Source organism: Periplaneta americana, chromosome 5, assembly GCF_040183065.1.
Source record: "Periplaneta americana isolate PAMFEO1 chromosome 5, P.americana_PAMFEO1_priV1, whole genome shotgun sequence".
In the NCBI taxonomy this organism is placed as follows: Eukaryota; Metazoa; Arthropoda; class Insecta; order Blattodea; family Blattidae; genus Periplaneta; species Periplaneta americana.
This window is the reverse complement of record NC_091121.1, coordinates 57,843,683-57,869,205: the sequence shown is the minus strand read 5'-3', so window position 1 is coordinate 57,869,205 and position 25,523 is coordinate 57,843,683. Positions and strand designations below refer to the sequence as shown.

General features: G+C 35.2%; 1 protein-coding gene across 1 annotated transcript in view; it reads right to left on the bottom strand.

Moving 5' to 3' along the window:
* The window catches only part of LOC138699668 (protein takeout-like), a 33,696-nt gene extending 10,689 nt beyond the window's left edge, over positions 1-23,007 (bottom strand). Inside the window, exons 1-4 of the mRNA XM_069825710.1 lie at positions 22,935-23,007; positions 12,289-12,436; positions 5,639-5,772; positions 1,239-1,388 (exon numbers count right to left, since the gene is read on the bottom strand). Coding sequence (XP_069681811.1) covers positions 1,239-1,388; positions 5,639-5,772; positions 12,289-12,436; positions 22,935-22,974 — 472 coding nt within the window. The 5' untranslated portion in view covers positions 22,975-23,007. The remainder of the gene's footprint in view (positions 1-1,238; positions 1,389-5,638; positions 5,773-12,288; positions 12,437-22,934) is intronic.
* Between the last annotated feature and the right edge of the window lie 2,516 nt (positions 23,008-25,523).

Below are 25,523 nucleotides of genomic sequence, written 5' to 3'. Positions count from 1 at the left end.
TGGAGAACCATTAAAAAGAGAAGGTGGAAGTAAGTGATTGAGTCGTAGTTTCGTGCAAAGATAAAAAACTATTGGTAGATTTGTTGGATGCACTTTAGAGTCAGGACCTGTAGAAGATTGTCTGTGAAATTCTCATGACACATAAGTGGCAGAAAATTAAAATGACCACAAAAGATGATATTTCTGTGATTGACAGTCCTCAAATTGATGCTATACTTTCACAACCTACATTTATATATAAAACTAAACCTTAATATGTTTTTATTTTAATGAAGGTTTTGAAGGGCTGTCTGTGGAATAGGTGTTGTAAGATGTTAAAATGTATTGTGATTAATTTTAGCAAAAATGTTGTTTATAATCCATTGCACAATTCTGAAATACCTTTTCAATATGTACCATTAGCATTGTAAACCAAAATCTCACGTAAATTTTGAATATAAAATCACTGTGTGATATATCCCCAAGGAGTGTATGACATATCCCCTTGATAGGGGGGGGGGGGACATACGCTATACATAGAGTAAAAATTTGATTGTTTTTCGTGTTCAAAAAAAGTTTCAAAATTGTGTATTTTATTAACGTTATCAATAAGCTCTGTGTAACTAAGTAGTTGTGTAAAAAAGCTAGAGGAAGCATATTTAAGGCCACAATATTCATTTTTTATCCATGTGTATCAAGTTTCCCCCGTCTCCCCTACTGTATTTTCATGAAAACTTATGTTTTACAGCATCATAGTACTTTTTCGTATATGTCAGTTAGTTATTGGGAAAGAAAATTATTTTGAGAGAAGTATGAGGGAAGAAAATATACGTCACAGTAAAATATATAAAAAAAAACGAAAAAGGAAACAGATTTATAAAATATACACTGATACATTGCTGAATTAAAGATGCTGCTGCTGGATGAGAAATACAGAAAGTGAGTAGTGACCCGTGCTAGGAAGAATATGGACAGAAAGAGTAGGATCAGCCGAGTATATTTAATAAGGACTGGAATGTCCTGGGTTCAGTTTCAGGTGAAAACGAGATTTGTAAACTTCTAGTAATGCTACGGCCTCCACTGCGCTTTGTTACTGGTGAAAGGAGAACAGAGCATGATATAAATTACACTGCTACCTCAGTAGTATCCAACTCCCTACTTCTATTGACTCTGGATGATGTGCGTGTAACTGTTAATACTTGACTCCAAAATGCATAATTGATATCACGGTAAATGCAGTGAAGAAAAAATTGTCTTACCAAGACGCTTGTCGCCGTTGAAGAGGTTTTCGAGGTAGATGTACATCCTCTTTGGGTCCAGGTGGACTGTCGATGTCGTCAACTGTATGTGATCTGCTCCATTAATCTTCTCGATCGTGAAATTGTTTCGAACGGTGCAATTTGTTTCGACTGTTGGAGAAAAAAAACTTATCTATGGATGAATCTTTTTTAAATATACACATCTCGGATGTAAAAAATCTATTTAGCACAAAAAGCAATTCTTCTAGTACAATGAATGTTATTAAATCATAAGCTCTCAAACGAAGAAATAAAATTCCGAAACAACGTGGCCGATTGAAAATAGCCTTAATATTATTTTATGCCAGTGGTTGTGGTCCTGTGAATGCTTTCTCTTCATGCATTTTAAATTTAAAATTTGAATTATATTGGGATCATTTCACACAACAGGAGACTTCAGGGTGAGCGAAAGCATATACAGTGTGTTACAAAAAGGTATCAAATATTTCTGGAGTAGCTAGTATGCATCAATGCAAGAAAATAATGTCTAATAAATATGGGCCCCACAACACATACTCTCTGAGATCTGAACACTTGTTCATAGAAGGTGGTCAATATGACGTCCGTTCATGGCAATGCATTCTTCTGCTCTTCGGCGTAAGGAATCACTCACTCTTTGAAATTGACCTGGTTGTTCTTCATTACCAAAAGTCTAGGGGATTTAGGTTATGGAACGAGCAGGCCAAGGTGTGAAGCCTCCCCAGTCAATCCAGCGGTCCTGAAATATCAGAGTCAGGTGTTCAAGCTCATTGCGGCGAAAATGTTCTGCTGTGCCATCATGTATGGACCACATCTGTAGTCTTTGGTGACATGGCACATACTCCAGGTAGGTAGGCAATACGTTAATAAGAAAGTCCTGATAACGAGCTCCAGTTACTCTCTGTGGTAGTACGTATGCCCCTTAATATATGACCAAGAACGCCTGCCCATAAGTTGATGGGAATTTTCATCGGCCAACAAATGCTGATTACGAAAATTCACAACACCATCTCTGCTGAACGCCGCTCAAATCCGCATCCACTATTCCTTGCGACGTATCAGTATTCCATGCCAGGTGTGTCAACTACGGCATAATTATCTGGTAGTCTGCTGTAGTTTAGGGCGAGTAATGGATTGCCATAAATGGACGTCACATTGAGCACTTCCTATGAACAAGAGTTCAGATCTCAGAAATTATGTGTTGTAATAGTCATGTTTATTAGAAATTTTTTCTTCTTTTCATGGACGGTATCATCTCCTAAAATATTGGATACCTTTTTTTAACAGCCTGTGTTTATATATATAAGCCGGGTTGTGAAATTGCAAATTTAATATATTAAAGCATTATGAGATCGCCTTTATGCATACAGACCAACCCTTGTGCAAGAGTATGTCCGTGATCACCATGCTGACATTACGTAAAATGGCTACATATATCTTTTCGTTTCGTTATAAAACGTGGGAATTAAATTTAAAGATCAATTTCAGATGAATATTTACTAAATGAGAGGCGTATTTCTGGCTATAAATGCCTATTTTAAATTTTATTGCCCTCTTTGTTTATAATATCTATTTTTAAGTGGCTGAAATGGCAGGATTACGAAATTTCATGTATATGTTATTATTATTGGTTGAGCAGTACTCATGTTATTGTTAGTTGAAGGAATGTGGTTGAGCCAACAAGTGCTTTTGGTTGCTTTGCTTCCATAGTAAAACCTCAAGATTGCGTTTGAGGAAATTGTTCAGGAGAGGAAAGTATAACTTATTCTTTTTATACCATAGCTATCAACAGTTAATTATTTGTTCTTTATGAAATATAAAAGCATTTACAGATTTAAGAGTCATTATCAGCAGACGCACAGATTGTAGGACAAAAAATTGTGCTTAGGAGGTTTTATAAGTAAGCAGAGTTTTGTAGAATATTATTTCATGAGTGTTATATTTTAGCAGTAAATTAGTTTCAACTGTGTACAGTAGTCGCTGTTAAATAGTCTACATTAGAATTGAAACAGGGCCCTCATATTGCAGGGCAAAATTAAATATATTGTCGCCATCCTCCAAATAAAGATATATACAGGATTTATTTTAATTTTGACATGTTACACTTCCCCAAGAATAGTGCAATCTTTTTTTTTGGAAAACTGAAATTATATTCTTAACTATTGCTGAGTTCTTGGGAATAAGACTATTAACTCTCTTGCTGTCCAATATTTATCACACAGAGTGGGTTTAGAGGAAAGAGACGGACATCACTGAAGATAATTCTGATCCATCTCTTCCTGAAGACAGCACAATGGAAAAAGTAGTGAAGAAAAGTTCTGAAATTTGTTGAAGTGCTTTCACAGACAGTCATGTACTGTGAGTAATGGAAAGATGAATCTTGTTTTCCTTTGATACTCAGACATTATATTTTATTGTACATTGAGACACTCCCATCTTTTTTTATTTGAAATTTCGTGAAATGGTATAATATTATACAAGGTGAGTCAGGTGGAAAGGTAGATGTTTTGAGGTGTGATAATATTGGTCACTCTGGATAATATATATATATATATATATATATATATATATATATATATAATTGCAGCTCTTGTAGACAGCTGATGTATTGCTGATCTGAACAAATTCAGACATTCCTTTACTAGAGCACAAGCATGTAACGTGCGTGTTTCAACTTTGCGCTTGTAGACTTCGATCTGAAGCCAACCCTCCAAACAGTAATGCAATGGAGTAAGGTCGGGTGACCTCTGTGGCCAAGAAATGATTCCACCGCAATCGACCCAACGCCCAGGATACGTTATATTGATCCTACTACAACCTAATATCGTTTAGGTTACGTGCGCATGTGAACGCTGTTGATTAACATGAGACTGATGTGTGTAGCCTGTACCAACGAATCATCTTACTCCTATCTCACTCCTGACAAATATTATTTCCACGCAACATACACAACGATGTCTAGACTATTTGGATGTTGTTCTGTGTAATGGTATATATCAGATCTAAAATATATTTAAAATTCAAGATTTCGTAATTATTCGTGTTGATTGGCTATGTCTGAACAATCTTTTTATTGAAATATGGAATATCCGTTTTGGTTTATTTCAATTAGGTTGATTAACATATTCATGTAGTTATGTCTCAACGCTATTTTCCTTGTTCCCAAAAAGTTTCGTAGACACTATGTAATAAGGTACCTATTATGCCTTGAGTATTACATGACCGCTCAGCGCCACTGTCGTTGTAAACAAAACATAATAGGCGATTAGGAAGCTGGGGCCACTAAGGGGATCAAAGTATTCGTGGCGGGGAATGACACACTGTGGTAATCGTGGAATCAACACCGTTCAATTTACAATGGACGGTTAATATATAAAATTTCTGAGACGAACCACGTGTTGAATCAATAGATTTTAGATAAGAAATATAATATGAAAAATCAATGTATCTGATTTTCGTGAATTCTTCATTATTTGTTAATGCTTTCAATAATTTCTGAGTAAGTTAAAAAAATATTATTTGCATTAACATCTTTCACAGACGAATTGACTCCAAAACTGATTGAACAGAATCTGTCAATAGTTCTGGAGGAATTACTGTACACAGAATGAATTTATAAAAACTTCATTTTTTTGGTTTATGCGTCACTGTGGTTTAGTTTCTAGATTGCTGGACTTACAATCCTGTGGACCTGGTTCGATTTCCTGTTTCCCCCTAATTATAACTTGTGTTGGACAAGCCCGTTGTCCAGGTACTAGTAATACAGGGGTTTTGTCCGGGAACTCCGGTTTCCCTGTGGGATTCCAACAACTCTCCGTAATCATCTCATCTTATCGCGGGTGTAGTGTAGACCGGCCTCCAATGCGCACCTTGAGCAATGACTCTGTCGGGAAATTGGTCTGTACAACTGGCTTCATAGGGGTGAAAGACATAAATGTAGTATCCGCCATTAATGAGTTTTGTTATATCAGAGATGCTGGTATTGAAAGATTAATTTTCAAAAAAGTCATTTTTGCAGTATCTCTTTAGATTATCGATTTTCTGTAATGTGACGCACCTTAGTAATTCAATATTTGTTATTGTATCTTTGTATTCAGTTCAATTTTATCATTTTTTCGTATGACTCTTATTGTTAAATACCACACTAATTTTGCAATATAAAGAAGCCCCCAGAAAAGTTTATTGCTCGTCCCTCGAAGAATAATCTCACTAATTGCCGGTATATTTGTGAATAACTGTTTATACCGCTGTCACTGTTCATCAGCGACGAGTACAGAACACAAGATATGTATTAATGTTATGTAGATAAATATATATGCCATGGAAGAAACCAGTGCTTCATTTGTGATTAGTCTTATGTACTCCATGTGCAAGTCTCTTACCCAGAGTGATGTTGATGTTTCCTGTCCCTCTTATTGGTAGCAGAAGGATCTGTCCTGATATGTTGTAGGTACCCAACAGCTTCAGTTGAGGCACGGCAAGCAGGACTGTATTGCGACCGTTATTGAAATCATGTCTGAAATGAAATTGGTTTGAATGCCGAGTTGTGGGCATTTTCATCTGCGAAGGTGGGATCCTTGGAAGGTTGAAAGTGACTAACATATAATAATCTACGAATACATTTGCAGCGTGTGATTACGTGGTAGGCCTACAGTTTTCAAATGTACTTTACAGGTCTGCATTGCTGCGAAATCTCTTGCACATAATTTAATACAGAGTGTAAACAGAGTGTAGGATTATTTATCCCTATGATCCAAATCTATCCATTTCTACTGTATCTATAATACATAATTTACAGCACTCAAGTGTCTGAAATGTCACTTGTCGACATGTACAAGCTGGAATCTGAACCTTTTCTCTTTGCGTCATGGTACCTGTTTGAATGAGGAGTGTCGTCGAATTGTGTGAAAGTTGAGCTGATGGAGCAGAGAGCTGTAATTAACCACTAGAAAAAAGAGCAGCCTAAGACTCACTTTCAAATTCAACGTGATACGACATAAACTTAGAGTAATATGTTGTGTCTTAATTACAAGGTTATGACATAGTAAAGCGGTGATATCTTGAATTTAAACATAGGAAAACATCTTGTAAATGTCTCCTCGTAGTTCTCACAACTGATGAAATCATCAATTAAGTGCGTGATTAATGCATTAGGGATATAGTAAAGGAATCGAGCTTCTGATACCATACCCTTCATAATAAGGCTACGATATTAACAAAAGAATTAGCAATGAAAGGATTAACTGCAGGATGATTGCTTCGAATGTTAACAGCATCACAAAGACGATCTCGAGTTGTGTTATGTCAATAATTTTCAACAAAGTACCTATCGGACGAAAAATCTAAATTGTCTTTAAATACTTTTGGCAATGAATGAGTGTTAAGTTCATCAGTAAGGTCCAGAGACAAAAATTCAAACAAGGAATGGAAACATGAGAAGTGTTAATCTCATAAAAATTGAAGGTTCAACCATGTGCAGATAATGCTGTATTTTGATTATTTATAGAAAAGAGGAGCAATGAAATGTGCTATACATGGGAATTGAAAGGACTTCTTTTTGGCGCTAGGGGAACTTCATTTAAATTAACCAAAACCATTCTCTTTCTCTTAAATTTTCTAATGAGTACATTAACAGAATTTGTCTAAAGGTATTGAGAGATTCATTATGCATTTTACACAGTCACTTGTATAATACTGTGTAATTTTTTTTTTCACTGCATTTCATTACTCTTCAATGTATTTTCATCTCATGTTTCTCCGAAATCAAATTGTACTTTATTTTTAAATTTATCATTGTTCCGTAATCTCTCCGCAATCATATTGTATTTTTCATTTAACCTCTGCTTTGTATTCTGGATCGTAGTGGTCAGCCGTAGATTTCGGCCAGATGTCCCAAATTGTGGAATTTGTTGCCTAAGGCGTCATTTCAAGGACTGGCTTCAAAGAATGAGCGCAGTCACTAAATTCGAGCCAATAGACGACAGAAGATTGTGCTACATTGGAATAAAAGAGATCTTTCAGCATTTCAGTGCTAGGCTATGTGTTTTATACAAGAAATACAGCGGCATATAGTTTAGCCTATTAGACAATAAAATGCCTATTTAATGTAGCGTGAATTTGTGTTAAGTCGAGCTTCGGACATTATTTGGTGCACACGAGGAAAAATCTGCCCTATTGATATCTATTAAGATAGAAGACATTTATGTTGCATATGATTTGGCCTACTGCATATTGTTGTAAATCATAATATGTAACACGTTGTATAAACAGACAGAAAACAGAACAAAGAATAAAGAAAAGAAAAACAGGTATGATACTAGAACTCGCAACTTCTCTTTTACTGCACAGCCTCGTTACCCCTAGACAAGGGGTTCGAGGCAAATGTGTAAATTGAAACACTACCAAAAAAAATGGAACCACTTTTTTCACTGGTAAGCCTAAGCACTCACGAAATCAGTGAAGTCTTTTGAAGGGGGACATCATATGGGATCCAGTCATTTTTTTTTTGTCTGATATGGTACAGTACATTACCGAGTTTCGGGAATGAAATTACAGTTGTGTTGGTTTTGAACGTTTTAATTTTGTTTCGGTTTACAAATGGAGGGGATGGTCTGTGATAAGGGAAATAATTAATGAAGGGCATGCAACACGTTTTCCCTTCATACGAAGCGAGATTGCAAAACTTTGTCGCAGCTTAAGAAATATTTCACTACAAAACCCTGAAAACCAAAATTGCTCTTTGTTACGTTGTTACATAATTCCATTGAATTTGGTGGAAATGAGATTTTAGTGTCATCTGAAGCCAAATAATTGAAACTACCTTAAAATAATACCTGAACACATGGTTTTCTATTTTCACTGTCAGCCCTAAATTTTAGTTCTTGCTCACTTGCTTTTCCTGTGTTTTTTATTAAGCGAGAATGGACAGACACATTTCGTTATTTCTAAATTTACATTCCTATTTATTATAATGGTAAATGAATTCCTGTTTGGTATTCATGTAATTTTCTTCCATGCTGAGAGTCAGTTAAATTTGAAAAAAAAAAAATACTATGAGTTTCTATTCAAGTCCAGCTAAATATGTCTAAAAAGTGATTTTGCTGGTTGGTCTCTTGTTGTATAAATATGTCCAAGTAATATGATTTAAATACACCCCAATAATCGTACATGACAGAAAAAGATGTGTGACTATATAAACATATGGTTTTGGGGACAACAAACACAGTTTCTCAATTAAATATCTTAGACACGTGTTGGCTGTGAATTCTTTAGGTGATTTGAGTCTTCTGAACACCTCTGCTTCAAGCTCGAAAGAATAATGTAAGTTTAAATTCATTAGTATTTATACTGTTACGGAAATTAATGTCTTTTCATTTATTAATGCACATTTGTTGGCATAATTTGCACTTTGTAAGCGCATATTTGCATTCATATCTATTATCTTTTAATATATGAACTTACGAGTCCTATGAGAAACATACAATATATATATATATATATATATATATATATATATATATATATATATATATCACAGTTGTATGAACTTTTTTAAGAATAAAATAAATTATTAAAATTAATAAAATTCAGACATGTTTGGGAGACTGCCTCTCCATCCTCAGTGATTCTACCACGACGGCTGGTTCAGGTGATCGACCGCGATGTAGCGTGGCTTAAAGTTAACTTCCCTTAGGCATGTTTTATTGAGCCAGACTTATTTATTTAAAAGTTCTATTTTAAGACGCACGTCGTAGTAAAGATTGACCAGTTTTTCTTCTTCACTAGTTTCCATATTCAAATCACACATATAAGGTCAATTAAACAGTGTTCAAGGGTTAGATGAGAAACATACAGTATATATATATATATATATATATATATATATATATATATATATCACAGTTGTATGAACACTTTTAAGGAGACTCCTTTAAGCCACGCTACATCGCGGTCGATCACCTGAACCAGCCGTCGTGGTAGAGTCACTGAAGATGGAGAGCCAGTCTCCGAAACGTGTCTAAATTTTATTAATTTTAATAATTTATATTATTCTTAAAAGTGTTCATACAACTGTGATATATATATATATATGTATATATATATATATATATATATATATATATATATATATATATATATATACTAGTGGCTTGTGCAGCAAATGCTGCTGCAAAATAAGTTCGTTAGACGTTCAAATAAAAATTTTTCAGATTTATTTTCAATGAAGAATACTTGTCTTTTTCATAGTTATTTGCTTCCATAATAATGAAACATAGGGTAAACTAGGTAGTTATTGACCAGTATACGGTGATTGACCGGTTCCTTTTTTCAAGTATATTGTGAATAAACCACGATCGTGATTTCACTTTTTGCTGCATATACCTCTAGTAACAACCCCTATTTGTGGTTAGTTGTCGCTGTTCATCCCACTGAGTTAGTGTCTGTTGTCTGAGAGGACTGAAATCGATTGGAAATGCAACTGAACGTAGACAAGTGTAAGTAACTAGAGAAATTGCTAAGAATAATGCACACAATCATTTATTTATTCTGCAAAGAATACATAAATTCTGGTGCTCATTTTTACACTCACAGTGTGAGAAAAGGTATAAGGTTTCCGTCCACAGAATATTATATTGTTAAAGTTTTTATGTGACATAAAAATGCCCCGTGGTCAATGACTATAAAGTGTGTGTCCGCAAACTACAGTGATTGGTCGTTCATAAATTATTTGTTAGAATAATGACCAATTTGCTCCAATTCTATATATGTTATCGGTTAAATGATGGGGATTTTTACAGGACTGATACTATATTATAATGCCTAAGCCAGGTAAAGTGCATTATACAGGGGAAGCTTTTACGAAACTCTACAGAACCTGTCCGCAGTGGATTTGATTTAAATGAAGCTGCCAAGAAGTTTGGTTTCCTAAAAGCAACCTTAGCGTCCAGAAACAAATATCCCGTTGAAGGAAAAGTGTTCTTTGGTCCTCGTCCAGTGCTGGGTGAAGCCATTTGTAATAACATCAGAGAAATGACACACACTTGCTTCTGATAAGGCACAAAAGAGAAAAATGGAAGAAGAGGCAAGAGAAGAAAGGAAGCGAATAAGAAATGAAAGAAAAGGCAGCGAGAAGAGTTCTTTTCTTAATTTTTTAACTTGGTTATTTAACGACACTGTATCAACTACGAGGTTATTTAGCGTCGATGGGATTGATGATAGCGAGATGGTATTTGGCGAGATGAGGCCGAGGATTCGTCATAGATTACCTGAAATTTGCCTTACGGTTGGGCAAAACCTCGGAAAAGCCCAACCAGGTAATCAGCCCGCGCCCGAACGAAACTTCGGATCGGCAGGCAAACACCTTTGCCGACAGAGCTACGCCGGTGGCGAATAGTTCTTAATGAGAAAGATCAGAAGAAGAGAAACGAAACTGACAAGAAAAAAGTGAAAATTGTGAAAATGTGTTGTTCAATCACTAATAAATGAGTGTTCAATAACTGTGCAGTAGACGGTCAATCACTAATAAGCGTGTGGTCAATAACTGTGCAGTAGACGGTCAATCACTAATAAGCGTGTGGTCAATAACTGTGCAGTAGACGGTCAATAACTGTAAAAGTGGACTTGTTGTGTTTATTTAATTTATCTTTGCATTAAAATTTTCTTTTTTCTTTTGTTTATTGATTTTGATTTGTTTCTGAATCTTCACTTGACCCAATGCCTTTAAAATTCTCTCAATAAGTTATCACTGTTTTCCGCTATTTCATTGTTTTATTATTCATTAGCTTAAGTGGTCAATCACTATACAGTTTACCCTACTCCCTCTGAATGGATTTCTTTAGGCCAAATACTTTTTCTTGAATCTATCCAACTTCAGTTTTTGAGTTTCAACGCGAAAACCCAAGTATCAATGTCAGGACGATAGCAGTAGCTATTTCAGGTCATTGTGGATTGTAGGCTAAAGTTAAAAAAATGTCAGGTTTGCTAAGGTTTCGAACAATAGCATTTTCGTATAGCTTCTGCATGTAGAACTTGAAATGTAGAGCGTAAAATCATTTTATCCTACTAAGAGATCTTGCTGAAATGATCCGGAGACTACAAAATTTTCTAGGCCTCTTATTTTATCAGTAAGTAATGCTTTTTGATCTTTCCTTAGGAACTGTAATTTTTGTGCTCTCTCGAGCCAATACTGAAGACAATGACACATATTAATGTCTACACTACACCGCCATTAAGTATATGAAAAAGACCCAACCCCACTGGTTTAATAAATATAAAAATATTTGATTTTTAATAACAATATAATTATCTTACTTAAGTTTTGTAGTTATATATAGCAGACACTCAGTAAATTATAGAAATGAAGATCTAAATTAAGATATTCTCTACATTTATTTACATAACCTCAAAACGTTTCACTTTCATATCATCAATATAGCATTAATATGTGTAATTAATGAAACATAGTCACATCATGATATGGACTATAATAATATTTGATTTATAACGGTAATAATGTCATCAAACCACCTCAAGTTTCGTAGATTTGAATATCCAATACACAGCTGTACTCAGAAAATTATACACTGCAAAATCAGTTTTTAATAACAAATTGAATTGAGTTCTAAATATGTCGGCAATCCTGCAGGTCATGGCCTTCGTGTAATAGCCTATTGTTTATTGTAGTGTGTGTTTTGTTCTGAAATTCGATCAAGTCGGCCGTGATTGAATAAAATTAGTTCTCAAAACTGACAACAGATGGATTTTGGAAAATAGGAAAATTATGTAGGAAAATTGACATTTCACTGAAAACTACTACTTTTCCGAAAAACTTTGGATGCCAGGCATGAAAATGAGGGGTCACTCATTAAAATCCGTTCAGCCGTTTTCCCGTAATTTCCATTACCAGTTCAAATTATATATATATATATATATATATTATATGTTTCTCATCTAACCCATGAACACTGTTTAATTGACCTTATATGTGTGATTTGATTACGAGTCCTAGTTATAATTTATCACTGTGACTCACGAGTAGTTCTGCAAGTACGCATCCTTCAACCCTTGCAGTTTGATGTCTCTCAGAGTCATATTCAGTTGTCCCCTTCCCTGCCCATGCGACAGTTTCAGTTCCTTGATCTGGAAGGGGTCGAGTGGTGGCAAGTTGAATATTGTTTCACCTGAAAAAAAAAATACACATTCGTTGCTATCTCTCGCTGAACGAAAAACATAATTTCTGTATCAACCGACATGTATTTTGATGGAGCAAGAAAGTTGTAACATAAAGAAAAACGATCTCGGTAACTCTGATCACGAAAATTTAATTTATTATGGTATACCCTGTTTGTTCAGCGATGTTGTTTTTTTTTTTAATCAACTGTCCGAAGAAAGGTGTGAACCTCACAAGTGGCACCAAGAAGGCAACACTTATAATGCAACTAGTCCAGGAGATAATGGGGTAGGCTGGCCAGTTCCTCTCCCCCTCCTTTGAATGCATCATAGCTACATATTACACTAGTCACACTTCGTAAGTATACAAATAATTGTTCTTCCTCTGACATAGATTGTCAAGTGAGATGTGCTGCCTGATAATACACTATATGCCAAAAAAGTAATTGGGCACTGTTTTTTTCCCCTTTAGAACCTCGTGGTACCACCTCTTGTTGCTCTAACAGCAGCCACCCCGTCAGGCATGTTCTCCACTAGTTTTTGTAGGATATCCACTGGAATGCGTCGCCATTCCTCTTGCAATATGGCACTCAGTTGGACAATGGAAGTTGGCCGAATTCCCCGAAACTTCAATCGCCGGTCCAATTCGTCTCAAAGGTGCTCAATGGGATTGAGATCAGGACTCTGTGCAGGCCAGTCCAACCGGTGAACATTATTGTCTGCATACCATTGCATAGTAGCCACCGAAACATGGCATCTAGCACGTAAAATCCTGGGTGCCCAATTACGTTTTGGTAGATAGTGTATTTATATACATATCAGACAGAACCTCAATCAGAGGAAGTTCAGCGATCATTATTGGCTCATTTTATAAATTTCCGCGTATTTATTTAATATAGAGCTCATAGGTAGAGATAAATTTGTCACATCCTTTAGAACTTTTACTGGAATTTAATTTGCTAGGAGAATGGGAATTATTTATTAACCCTAGCAATACGAACCCATAATCGATAGCGTGCATACCACCTGTCACGTTCAGAAATAAAATGTTAATTTATTTTAAAAATTATACTGATTTATTTTTATATCCATTCATTAAGACTTTAAACGTTATTCATTTGCTGTAATTCAAGAAACATTACATTCAAGACGCAGTATTCATTCATTGAATTAGACTTTTATCAGGTTCCTGATGCGTGGTGTAGGGAACAGCTGTACTGCTTCCGTCATTGAATTTACTTTCCCCTGTGTGGTAAGTCCCATTTTTTCAAGTACGATATTCTGCGGAGGTTGTGTTACACTTATTCATCCAGAATTTGTTGTATCGCTTTCTCCACTAAGTGACACACATTGTGAGTACTCTCATTTTCAACTTCAGAATCAGAGAATCCATCTTCTTCAATGTTTTTGAACCTCCCTTGTTTCTGTATCTGATTCACCTAAGATAAGACATCATTGAATGCCGTCTCCTTGGAGGTTTGACGAATTGCACACGCCGACATAACTAGGTCACAGTCTAATATATAAAGTCACGAAGCTTAGGGTGATTTTTTGCAAATCTCGCGATAGTTGCTAGCCGCTTGGAGCGCTGTGAGTACTACCATGTAACTCGCTTAACCCGATCACGAAGGGCGGCGTTTCAACCTTCAGTCTCGACTTGATTGTGGCAGCGGTCGGACGTCTTGTAAACAAACTCTGTACTCGCTGTTAGTATCAGTGTATTTGTGCTTCAGTCAGTATAGTGAACAGATAATAGTGTACAAACAGTGAAAGTGACTTACTGCATAATTAGGTATACATCAGTGATTGTTTATTGAGATTTACAGTAATTAAAAAAGCAATATGGAATCTTATAAGAGAATCAATACTTTAAAAATCAAATTTCCTGCTACGGCAAAAAAACCATCGGCGTATGAAATACATCAATGGCTAGTGGAAACAATGCGTGTTAATACAGATCAAGTAGATACCATACAGTTACATAACAGAGATTTTGCAATTTATCTGAAATTAGTTTCCGTGACTTTATATAATAAACTGTTGAATGAACACAAAGGAGACAAGATGTTTAAATATGAATCGGGAGAAGAAATTCAGATCGTTGTAAGTGCGGCGGATATCCAAAGTACGACAGTGCGAATTTTCAATCTTCCACCTGAAATACCCAACATAATTATTAGTAATACCCTCAGTAAATATGGACAGATTCATGATATTAGGTCTGAGAAATGGAATGATCAGTATCCCCTACCGGTCAACAATGGAGTGAAAGCTGTAAAGATGGATATTAAAATTCCGATACCCACATTATTGAAAATCGGCATGTACACAGCATCTTTAACTTATCCGGGGCAAATACAAGTTTGTTTTCGGTGTGGTGAACCAGGACATTTCAAACAAGAATGTAAACAACAATTTACTACGTTACCCATCCGACCCCATAACAAGAATAGACTATTAAGTGACATTGTTCGGCAACACACACTCATAAATTGTGAAAATGTTCTACTCAAAGAGAATCAAACATCTTCCATACAAGATTCAACAGCTCCTGAGGCAGTTTCTTCTCAACATATGGATATTCCAACGGATGGCGATCTTCAAGGCAGTACGGAGGTAGGTGATACTTGTAAACATACAATTCCAAGCACAGAAACTATTATGAATGTTCAGCCAATGCCCACTGACATTAACAGTAATGTTGACCAACGAGAGGAAAATGAAGGGCCTAGCAACAAAAAATTACGACAAGAGGACGAATCTAGTGTACAGGAAACACACAAACAGTCAAATAACACAACACCAGAAGTTATGCAGATAAAACACTCGCGTGACCCACGATTACGACGAACAGCTGTTAACATTCTACCAGAGCCTCCCGCGGTAGTAACTACGCAGACACAAGCAGCAGAAGCGGCAATCCCAGATACTGACTCCACTGTGACAGATGACGGAAATAAACAAGATCCCTTGACACGATCCTGGAGCGACGGTATGATGGACGAAGAAAGTACGAAAGTAATGGAACAAGACGAAGATATACAGGTACCAAATAAAACATCAGCTTTTGCCAAAACAAGACAACATCCATATAGAAAAGAGAAACCTAAACCTCGTGAAGAAACCAAACTGGGTTTTCCACTCTTACGTAAATAATTTCTTTTCTAATCAAATAATAGAGCTGCATCAGAATAATCATGTGGCTGCGACTTAACTGTGCCATCTACCTGATTATTATGCAGTTTGTAGTTAATTACGCTACCTTAAACATAAACTGCCTAAGAAGTCAACCAAAACAACAGTTGTTAAAGCAGTTTCTCTATAACAATGATATTGATATCTTATTGTTACAGGAAGTCAATATTGAGAATTTCAATTTTATAGGTCCGCAGTATAATTCGATAGTGAATGTTGGTGATGCAAACAGAGGAACAGCTATAATTTACCGCAGTGGATTATCAATACAACTTTATGAACAACATCAAAGTGGTAGAATAACGTCATTATTGCTTAACAATGGTGCTTTAATAGTCAATCTGTATTTACCATCTGGTTCCAACAACAGGGTGTTACGTGAACAAATGATTGCTCAAGACTTACCATTTTATCTAAGGCATAAGTATAATACCTTAATTTTGGGTGGCGACTTTAATAACGTGTTAAATGCAAGGGATCAGAAAGGTGAATATCATCCATCTCCAAATTTACAAAGACTATGTAATGAATTAAAACTTTTAGATGCTTGGGAAGTTGTTCATGGAAACAATGTACAATTTACTTTTCATAGAGGTCAGGCTGCTTCTCGTCTTGACAGAATTTATGTGAATAAACAGCTAAAAGATAACATTCTTAATGCACAAGTACAACCAGCAGTCTTCAGTGATCATCATGCTCTACTAGTTAAAATGGAGGTCGATAATACCATACCACCACATGGAAGAGGTTATTGGAAGTTAAATGAATCCTTACTGTATGATGATAAAATCAAAGAAGAGTTTATGCTGAGATGGAAAGCAGCTGACAAACGAGCGAACAACCGCGCACTAACAAATATACAAAAATGGCTTACCATATATAAACCTACCATTAGGTCCTTTTTTAAATATATTGGTATTGGTAAAGCTCGTGAACGGAAAAATATGAGTGAATTTTATTACCGATTATTACAAGAACTACTGATGAAGCAACGTGCTGGTCAGGATGTGGATGCGGAAATTAAAAACATTAAAACAAAAATTGTGCAAATACAAGAATACATTATGGATGGCATTAAAATTCGATCACGCACTACATCAGTTGCAGATGATGAACGTGGATCATTATATCATTTAGCATCTGAAAAGTCGAAAGGGTCAAACAAATATATACACTCACTAACAAGTGGAGATAATGGGTTAATCACCTCGACCAAAGATGTAATGCACCAGGCAGAAATACATTTCACGCAATTGTTTGCAACTAAACAGGTTAACATTGATGAGCAAGATAAAATACTGGACTATGTAACATCTTCTCTCTCTGATGAAGAAGCATCGTCCCTTACACAACCAGTAACCTCTGAAGAAATACTATTAGCACTCAAGACTGCCAGTTCAAAATCAGCACCAGGACCTGACGGTATTGGGTATAATTTTTATAAAATATACTGGAACATTATTAAAGAACCGCTAACCAAACTTTTCAATGAACTTTTACATACGACAGGACAACCGATGGGATTCGATGAAGGTATTATCATTCTAATTCCTAAACTGTCACAAGCACAGACTATACAAGATTATAGACCTATAACCCTATTGAATACAGATTGCAAGCTATTTGCCAAAGTTATAGCAAATAGAATCAGATTTCACTTAAAGGAGCTTATAGGGGAAGAACAAACATGTGGAATACCGGGACGGAAAATAACTGACAACCTGGAAGCATTACGAGATACAGTATTTTATTTTGATACCAATAGACATGAATCGGCTGGACTACTTTCGTTAGACTTCCAAAAAGCATTTGACAATATCAATCACCAATATCTATTTAAAACCATGAAAAGGATGAACATTCCGGAAATGATTATCAATGTCATTCGTCTTATGTACTCGAATGCACACTCCCGCATACAAGTGAATGGATTTTTTACAAAACCAATCAGACTGGCAAGTGGAATCAGACAAGGCTGTCCCTTGTCAATGTTACTTTATACCATCTGTACAGAACCATTAATTAGAATGATTCACCATAATCTTCATGCCGAGAATTGTAATAATATATTGTTCACAACATTGGCTTACGCGGATGATATGGTTATTTTGTTAAGAAAGGAGCAGCAACTTCCCGTTCTTCATCAGGTCCTACACCGTTATGCAATGGCATCTACTGCTAACATAAATTTCAGGAAGTCAAACTTGCTACCCTTGGGACATTGGCCACCATCTCTAACTATGGCAAATATACCAATTAAAGAGTTTGTTAAAATACTTGGCATGTTCATACACACAGATATAAAGAAGATGATAGAACTAAATTGGAATCCAATTTTAAACACAATCCGTTACATGTTCTCGAAACAGCTCACTAGGAACTTAAACCTGATACAAAAAATATGGAACATAAATTTATTTATACTATCTAAAGTTTGGTACATCGCACAAATAATACCTCTGCCAGAAGATGTAGCTCAACGCATGGAATTGGGAATTACTTATTACCTGTGGACAGGACATATTTATAAAATTGCTAAATCTCAACTGTGGAAACGGACAGAACAAGGTGGATGCGTTCTGATTGCAGTTAATAATAAAAGCAAAGCTCTACTCATTAAAACACTACTGCAAAGGAAAAATAAATATAAAAATTCTATTACATCTGAATTAATAGGTTTTACTTTGCAACATCCCATATTCCGAAGGATAAAAATGTGCCTGAATAAAATACCAGAGCGGCTTCTCAACGATCCTGAGTCTATGACCACAAAGGAAATATATACGTCATTATTAGCTGTTAAAGAAACCGTTCCCTCCATTATGACCAAATACCCGAATATGAAGTGGAAAAGAATATGGAAAATCTTCACACTACCAAATATTTCAACGGATTGGAAAACAAGTGCATATAAAGTAGTAAATGATATTGTTCCCACAGAAGCAAAAAAGTACCACCATAACATCACGCACTCACCTCTATGTCAACACTGTGGCAGTTTTGATACTCTTCACCATCGATTAACAACATGCCGACCTGTAGTATGGTCTTGGTTGTGTCGAAAACTAATAAATGCCTCTCACACGGACAACCCGAACGACGTTCGAAGGATGGTACTTCAACTGGAAATGCCCACCCACAGCAATAAATTCGCATTAACATGGATAATTATGGGATACTTACACTACATGATCAGTGACAACAATCCAACGATAGCTGGACTACAAAAGTTACTAATGGAAGCTGAAAGGAAACTGAGAAGAAAAGGACGTAACAATTTGTTAATAATTGAAAATAAGAAAAACATTCTCAATATATGAAAATAAAATTCAGTAATTGGTATAAAAAGATACGGCGATTATGTGAATAATTTACGTAACTAATTGTACTCTGTTAATATATAGGCCTATGTATATACATATATCTTTTAAATTGCTACCATATTAACTGTAGGTGTAGTTTCCAAAAGTTATTTTGTAAATAGTGATGGAAGCCTTCAAAAATGATTTAAGATCGAATATATTTTAGCATTACAGTATTTTGTTTCATATGTTCATATAATGCCAAAATAAATGTCATAGTTTGGCAGATTTTAACGTAGTACAAACTTCAAATTGTTCTTTTGCGTAATGTCATAAAATAATGTTTATTATGTCATTAATGTGTCACAAGATCTCAGGTATTGTAGTATAAATAGTGTTATATAACTCATGTCATATATCATGTAAAAATTGTACGTGACAAATAAACGTGTTAAAAAAAAAACATATAAATTAGTTGGAATGCATAAACAGTAACATATGTTTCTCTAAAATGTAGTGTAATTCCATTAATAACATTTAAAACAAAGATTATGAGACACTTCAGACATAATTTACTTGCGAGTTAAGATGTAATATTATTTATGTTGTGAAAATTACGTTGTTCGTATGTGTAATACCTGCCTTTATTTCGATTAAATATTGCGAAATTCTTGTACATTCATTTATGCACGAGTCATTAATTTTCACTTCCACCGCACGGATATTTAGATATGTTGATATGTTTACTGTACCAGCTTCCCCTTTCTGTCTAAATTTAGTGATCTCCAACGCCTTGTCATTCATATGAAAATTATAGGGAATGTTTACTATATTTAACTTATATTCCTAAATTTGCAATCACACATTATAATTAAGCATAATGGCATGTATGATGCCCCGGACATTCAATTTGTCTGTATTTTAATACTAAAATTGAGTACTGAATTATTGTATTTATCTACTACTTAAGAGATGAAGTACCTAACACAAATTGTAGGTACACTAATTTCATAGGAGTGGTATGGTAAAGGTTTTGTCTAAAATTAAGGAAGGTAGATGTGCTAAATTGAAATCCCAATATAAATTCTTGTTTATTAAACCTCAAAATAGCTTTCATTCTAAACTTGAAATGTTGACGCGAACAGATTATGTTAACATGTAAAATTCTCTTCACATTAAAATAACACAGTTTTGTCATTTCTGCAACATATTATGCAACAAGAAGTAAACGGAACTTATAACACATTACACTAAATAAAGCTTAGCAATGATAAGCAATAAAGTTATAATAGTTTACTGAGCTCCATACACTGAAATAGAAAACCCGAAGGGCTAGATCGAAAACGCATTGACTGTGGCGTATTTCGCATTTTTGTGAAAAGTTCGTTATCGGTTGTAATAACTGTAAATGGCTAAAATACAATAATTTGAATAATAAAATGGGACAAGGAGACGTTTTAGTACTATAAATTATAAGAAAAATAGGTTAGAGTTATCCTTCCGAAAAATCCAGGAAGGTGAGTTTATAGAATAGAATATATATTTTATGAAAATAATATATAAACCTTATGTATTTCATATTTAAATAGTGGAAGGAAGGTGTTAATTTTTTCAAAAGAACACGATATAGAAAATACAATACATTTTATGGCTTTATGGTCTCCTAGGGAAAGAGTCTGTGATGAAGCGATAGTAGCGATCCTGGTGGTGAGCAACTATCGATGGATACATATTTCAACTGTTTACGTTTTCATAATTAATAAGTATTAAGCTTCGTGGCTGTATATACTAGACTGTGACTAGGTTATCTGGCTCTGTCTATGAAGAGAAAATAATAGAACGAGAGCTCGTTTCGCTAAGAAGCATACCACCGTTACTCTACAAAGAGGGACTAAACTGAACGTGTTTAAAATATAAAATTAGGTTATTGTGAAATGTTTATGTAGACTAGAATTCAGAGAAAGACATTTGTAAGCTTCACAATCAATGTAATCTACAGTAGGTCAGTATGACATATCATTTCATGCTGAATTATTTCCACTGCACAATTTGGTCACTAACAGATAACTATAAGAACACATTTGTAACTGGACGAATTGTTACTTAAACTATTCTGCGAAGAATTCGTAGTCGAATAAGATGCAACGTCAAGTACAGAAGAAAATGAGATTAAAATAGACGTGTTATGGACAGCAGATATACAACAGTTACAGTTAGATAGCCAAGTCATGAGATTAGAGCACCGTAAAGTTATTAAGTGGAAGGTGTGTTATATACCTAATACTTAATAGTTATGGCTTTTAGAGAACCCGTAAGTTCATTACAGTCCTGACGTAAGCCCGCCATCGGTCCTATCCTGATCAAAATTAATCCAGTCTCTACCATCATACCCCACTTTCCTCAAATCCATTTTAACATTATCCTCTCAACCTAAGGTTTTCCGAAAGGGTGTTTTTCCCTCCGGCCTTGCAACTGACACTCTATATTCATTTGTGGATTCGCCCATTGGTGCTACATGCCTTGTCCATCTCAAACGTGTGGATTTAATGTTCTTAATTATGTCAGGTGAAGAATACAATGCGTAAAGTTCTGCGTTGTGTAACGTGCTCCATTGTCCTGTAACTTCATCCCACTTTTCCCATATATTTTCTAAGCATTTCATTCTCAAACGTCCTTAACCTCTGTTCCTCTCTCAAAGTGAGAGTCCAAGTTTCACAGCCACACAGAACAACCGGCAATAAATTCTAACTTTCAGTTTTTTTTAGAGCAGGCTGGATGACTGAAGCTTCTCAACCGAATAATAACAGGCATTTCTGATCTTTAATCTGCGTTTGATTTCGTCCCCAGTGTCATAAGTATATATATATATATATATATATATATATATATATATATATGTATATATATATAATATTTTCTTGTGTCAAATTAATTCCTCTAACATAAATGATTTGTTTTTTTGAATTAATTAATTGAATAATCGCAGAGTCAGTTTTCGTTCGATTGTATCAACCTGACTGATGCGGCAAGGATATAAAACGCATTGTTATTTTAGAACTCATACTCGTATATATTTCGTTAAATAACGGTCATTCAATAATTTGTCTTAGAATAAAAGTTGTCGCAAATATTTTTCTAATCAACCTTTGTTATGTAACATTATCCTAAAAAGTAAATAATAATCGAGATATCTCGTTTTATTTACTTGAGTCACTCTTATATTTTCTCTATTAAAAATAGTATTTTGAATGCTGTGTTGTTGTTAAGTCAATTGTGCGAAGGCAGGTCTGAACCTCAATTAGGCAACTAGGCCAGGATTGAGTTAGGTAGGATGGCATGTTTTTTTCCACCTTTATTGCATACATCGCCGATTACACTAATCAGACTTCATATGCATACAAATAATTGTTCCACCTCTGACATATATTAACAAGTGGGATGTACTGCTTGACAATAGATATAGCGTACATATGAGCTAGAACCTGAATCAGAGGCATTTGAATGCTCTATAGCCTGAAATCTAAGTGGTACCCAACTTATTTTACATATTGATTTTCGTAGAAAAAGGTTCAGCCATTATCGCGTGAAGAGGTTACAAACATACAGACATATAAACAGGAATTTAAAAATTGCGATCTTAGGTGGGAGATAATTCATTATACATAGTAACACCAATTACTTTTGTAAAAGCGGAAATTAGCAGAAAAATTTAGGTTACAGTTTTATAATTAGTATAAGGATTGAATATTTTTGGAAAGAATCACGGTTCCTGCTTCCGTAACACAGATTCTTTTGACCCTCGCTCCATCGTTTAGAATTATACCGTACTGTAAATAAGTCACATTGCTTGTAAGTAACTTTGCACAAAGTATTGGTTAAATCAGTTCCTAGCGTGTAGCACTATATTCTTGAATTACCTTGTACTGTACATGGACCAAGAAGGCGAATAATGACTTCAGGCCTACGTCTTGTGATTTGTTAGTGTATGACGTATGATTTGTAGTTTACTTACCTTTGACGAGGTTCGGAATTGCTTCTCTGCTACTTTTCATTACACATTCTCCAAAATTTTTGTCTAAGCGTGCGCAGACTTTGAAATATGAAGCTGTAATAGAACACAAGCAAAGTTGTTATTCCACTGTCTACCTAAACCCGACATATCGGAAAGTTGTCTGCGGTCAAGGAATTAACCCTAACATAAACTTCGATCCGTGTGAAAGTTATCTGATTTACCATGAAGAATAGAACGATGACGACCCATTATCTAATGAGGAAATTAACCAATTGTAGGAAAAATGAGGCAAGGTAGAATTGTAGATGAAAGCAGAGACATTGGAAGAGTCTTGAATACAAAACTGACAGTGGGACCTTGTTTCCGAAGAGTTTCTTGGAAATTGGTGTTTTGTTAACATTAATTTTTAGGCAGAAAATTGTATGAAGGGAAAATAATACTTTTTATGTTGCTTTATTTGCAATATTTATTTTCATTTATTACATACACTCTAAAATCATAAATGACTTTAATATGAGTAATATTTGTTTAGTTGATTATTTAACGTCACAGTATCAAGTACGAGGATATTTGAGGCGCCCGAGATCAAAATGGGCTATGTCATAAAAAGTAAATTTCAAGAAAACAGCAAAAATTTCCTACATCTCATACAATGCTGGTACAAATGCGGGAATGCATCTAATTGATGAAGACGACTATAGTAAACATGCCTACCATGTTCATTCAAATCATAGTGTCCAAATATTTGTTTTGTAAGAAAATTAAATTTAAGATATCCCATTTTGATGCATTTATTTTGAAATTCGTTACTCTAATTTTATATTAATTGATATAATGATGCTTTTGAACATGATTTTTTTTAAAATCAAGTTTTCAAATTAATTTAATTTTATTTATAATACCACTATTCACAAATTAGTTACAAAACAAGTACAAAATTGGAAGTCTTTTAGAATATTATTATCGTAATTGCAACGTATTACAGAAATCACAACAAAAACACTCTTCAAACATGTACACAAGTATCTTTATCAAGACAAAAGCATGTACCAAGGCCATCTGCGTCCTCTTCTCCATCTTCCTCGCTTTCTGGTACTTTCCCGGCCATGCGGATTTGCAGGTATATCTGCAAACGGGCATCTCCTTCCCAGGACAATCCAAAATGTTTCTGCAGCAATCCTTCTACGTCTCTGATTTTTAATGGATTGATACTTCCAACTTTCTTAGATACAGAGGGCATTGATGCCCCGCGGAAGCATTTCCCTCGTTTGCATAGTCCATTTGATAAATACTGATTGCTCTGAAAGCGAAAACATGCTTCTCCTTTGAATTGGACGACTGTTCCCATTCTACGGAGAAAAAGACGTTTAACTTCTGAGATCTTAAATGGAAGGGCACTGGTCGGTTTCATCATGTCTTTTGCAAATTCCTTCCACTCACGGATTGGACATTCTTCATTTCCAACCTTGATTATAGTTGCATGCTTCCCAATGATAGTATGATAATCTTCTGGCAACACAATCACCTCTTCCTTTTTTATTTGCTTCTCCACGTTTCCGAATACCCTATCACAAGGTAGAAAACTGTGTCCAACGACAGGGAATAGAACCTCCACAAATTTGAGGGATGATGGAGCTTCATTGTAGAACCACCAACAGATCATCGATATCATAATAGAATTTTTGTTTTGAGACCCGCATCCATCTGAGACTAGACGAATCTTCTCAATTCCAATCAGATCAGTAGATGTCAGTCTATGATGAATAATAGATGCAACTTCAGAACTTCCTTTAGGAGACTCATGTTCATCCATGTGTAAGAAAATACATTATCTGGTGTCAACGTTTTGTCTTGTCTCTGCTCAACTACTGTTTCATTGTACATGTAATACTGCCTAGCATAATATGTTGCTTGATCAGGAAGACGTGGAAGCACCAAATTCTGCTGACAGTCAAAGATCAAAGTGAGAAGGCCTGGAGACATCTCATTCATGATTTCATAAAAGCTTTTCGCTCTTAACAGGTGAAAACGTTGAGTAGTCATAGCCTGCAATCTTCTGTCTTGATTTCCAGATCTGATTATCTCTTTGTTTTGCAGACATGTTGAACAAACATCTTTTTGTGGCACACCGAAAGCGAGGTTGAATTTTCTAGTAAATATAGATTCGAAGAATCCGTATTTTACTCTTGGTAAGCCTTCTGTTGGGGCATATTTTTCATTATACAATCTCCAGCAGTTTCGGATCGATTTTAGCTCCTTTCCTACATACACTTTTTTGGAACCTTGGCGACTATAATGGGCTTCCCTGCCAGGCAGCATCTGTATAAACTTTGTCACAGACTCACGGCATAGTCTGAATTTACCTTCTTTTCTGTCTCCACCACGATTCTCTTTTCTGCATTTACCTGTTTCATGGTAAATCTTCAGAAGCCGACCAAGTCGTCCATTGCTGATATTTGGAATAATTGCCAGGAATAGTTTTTTACAAACTTGAATATTCTTCTTGCTTTCTGTCCTTATGAAAAACGAAGCAGAATAATTCTTTTTTCCTTTGTTTCCATTCATGATGGGCTGTGTACTAACATGTTT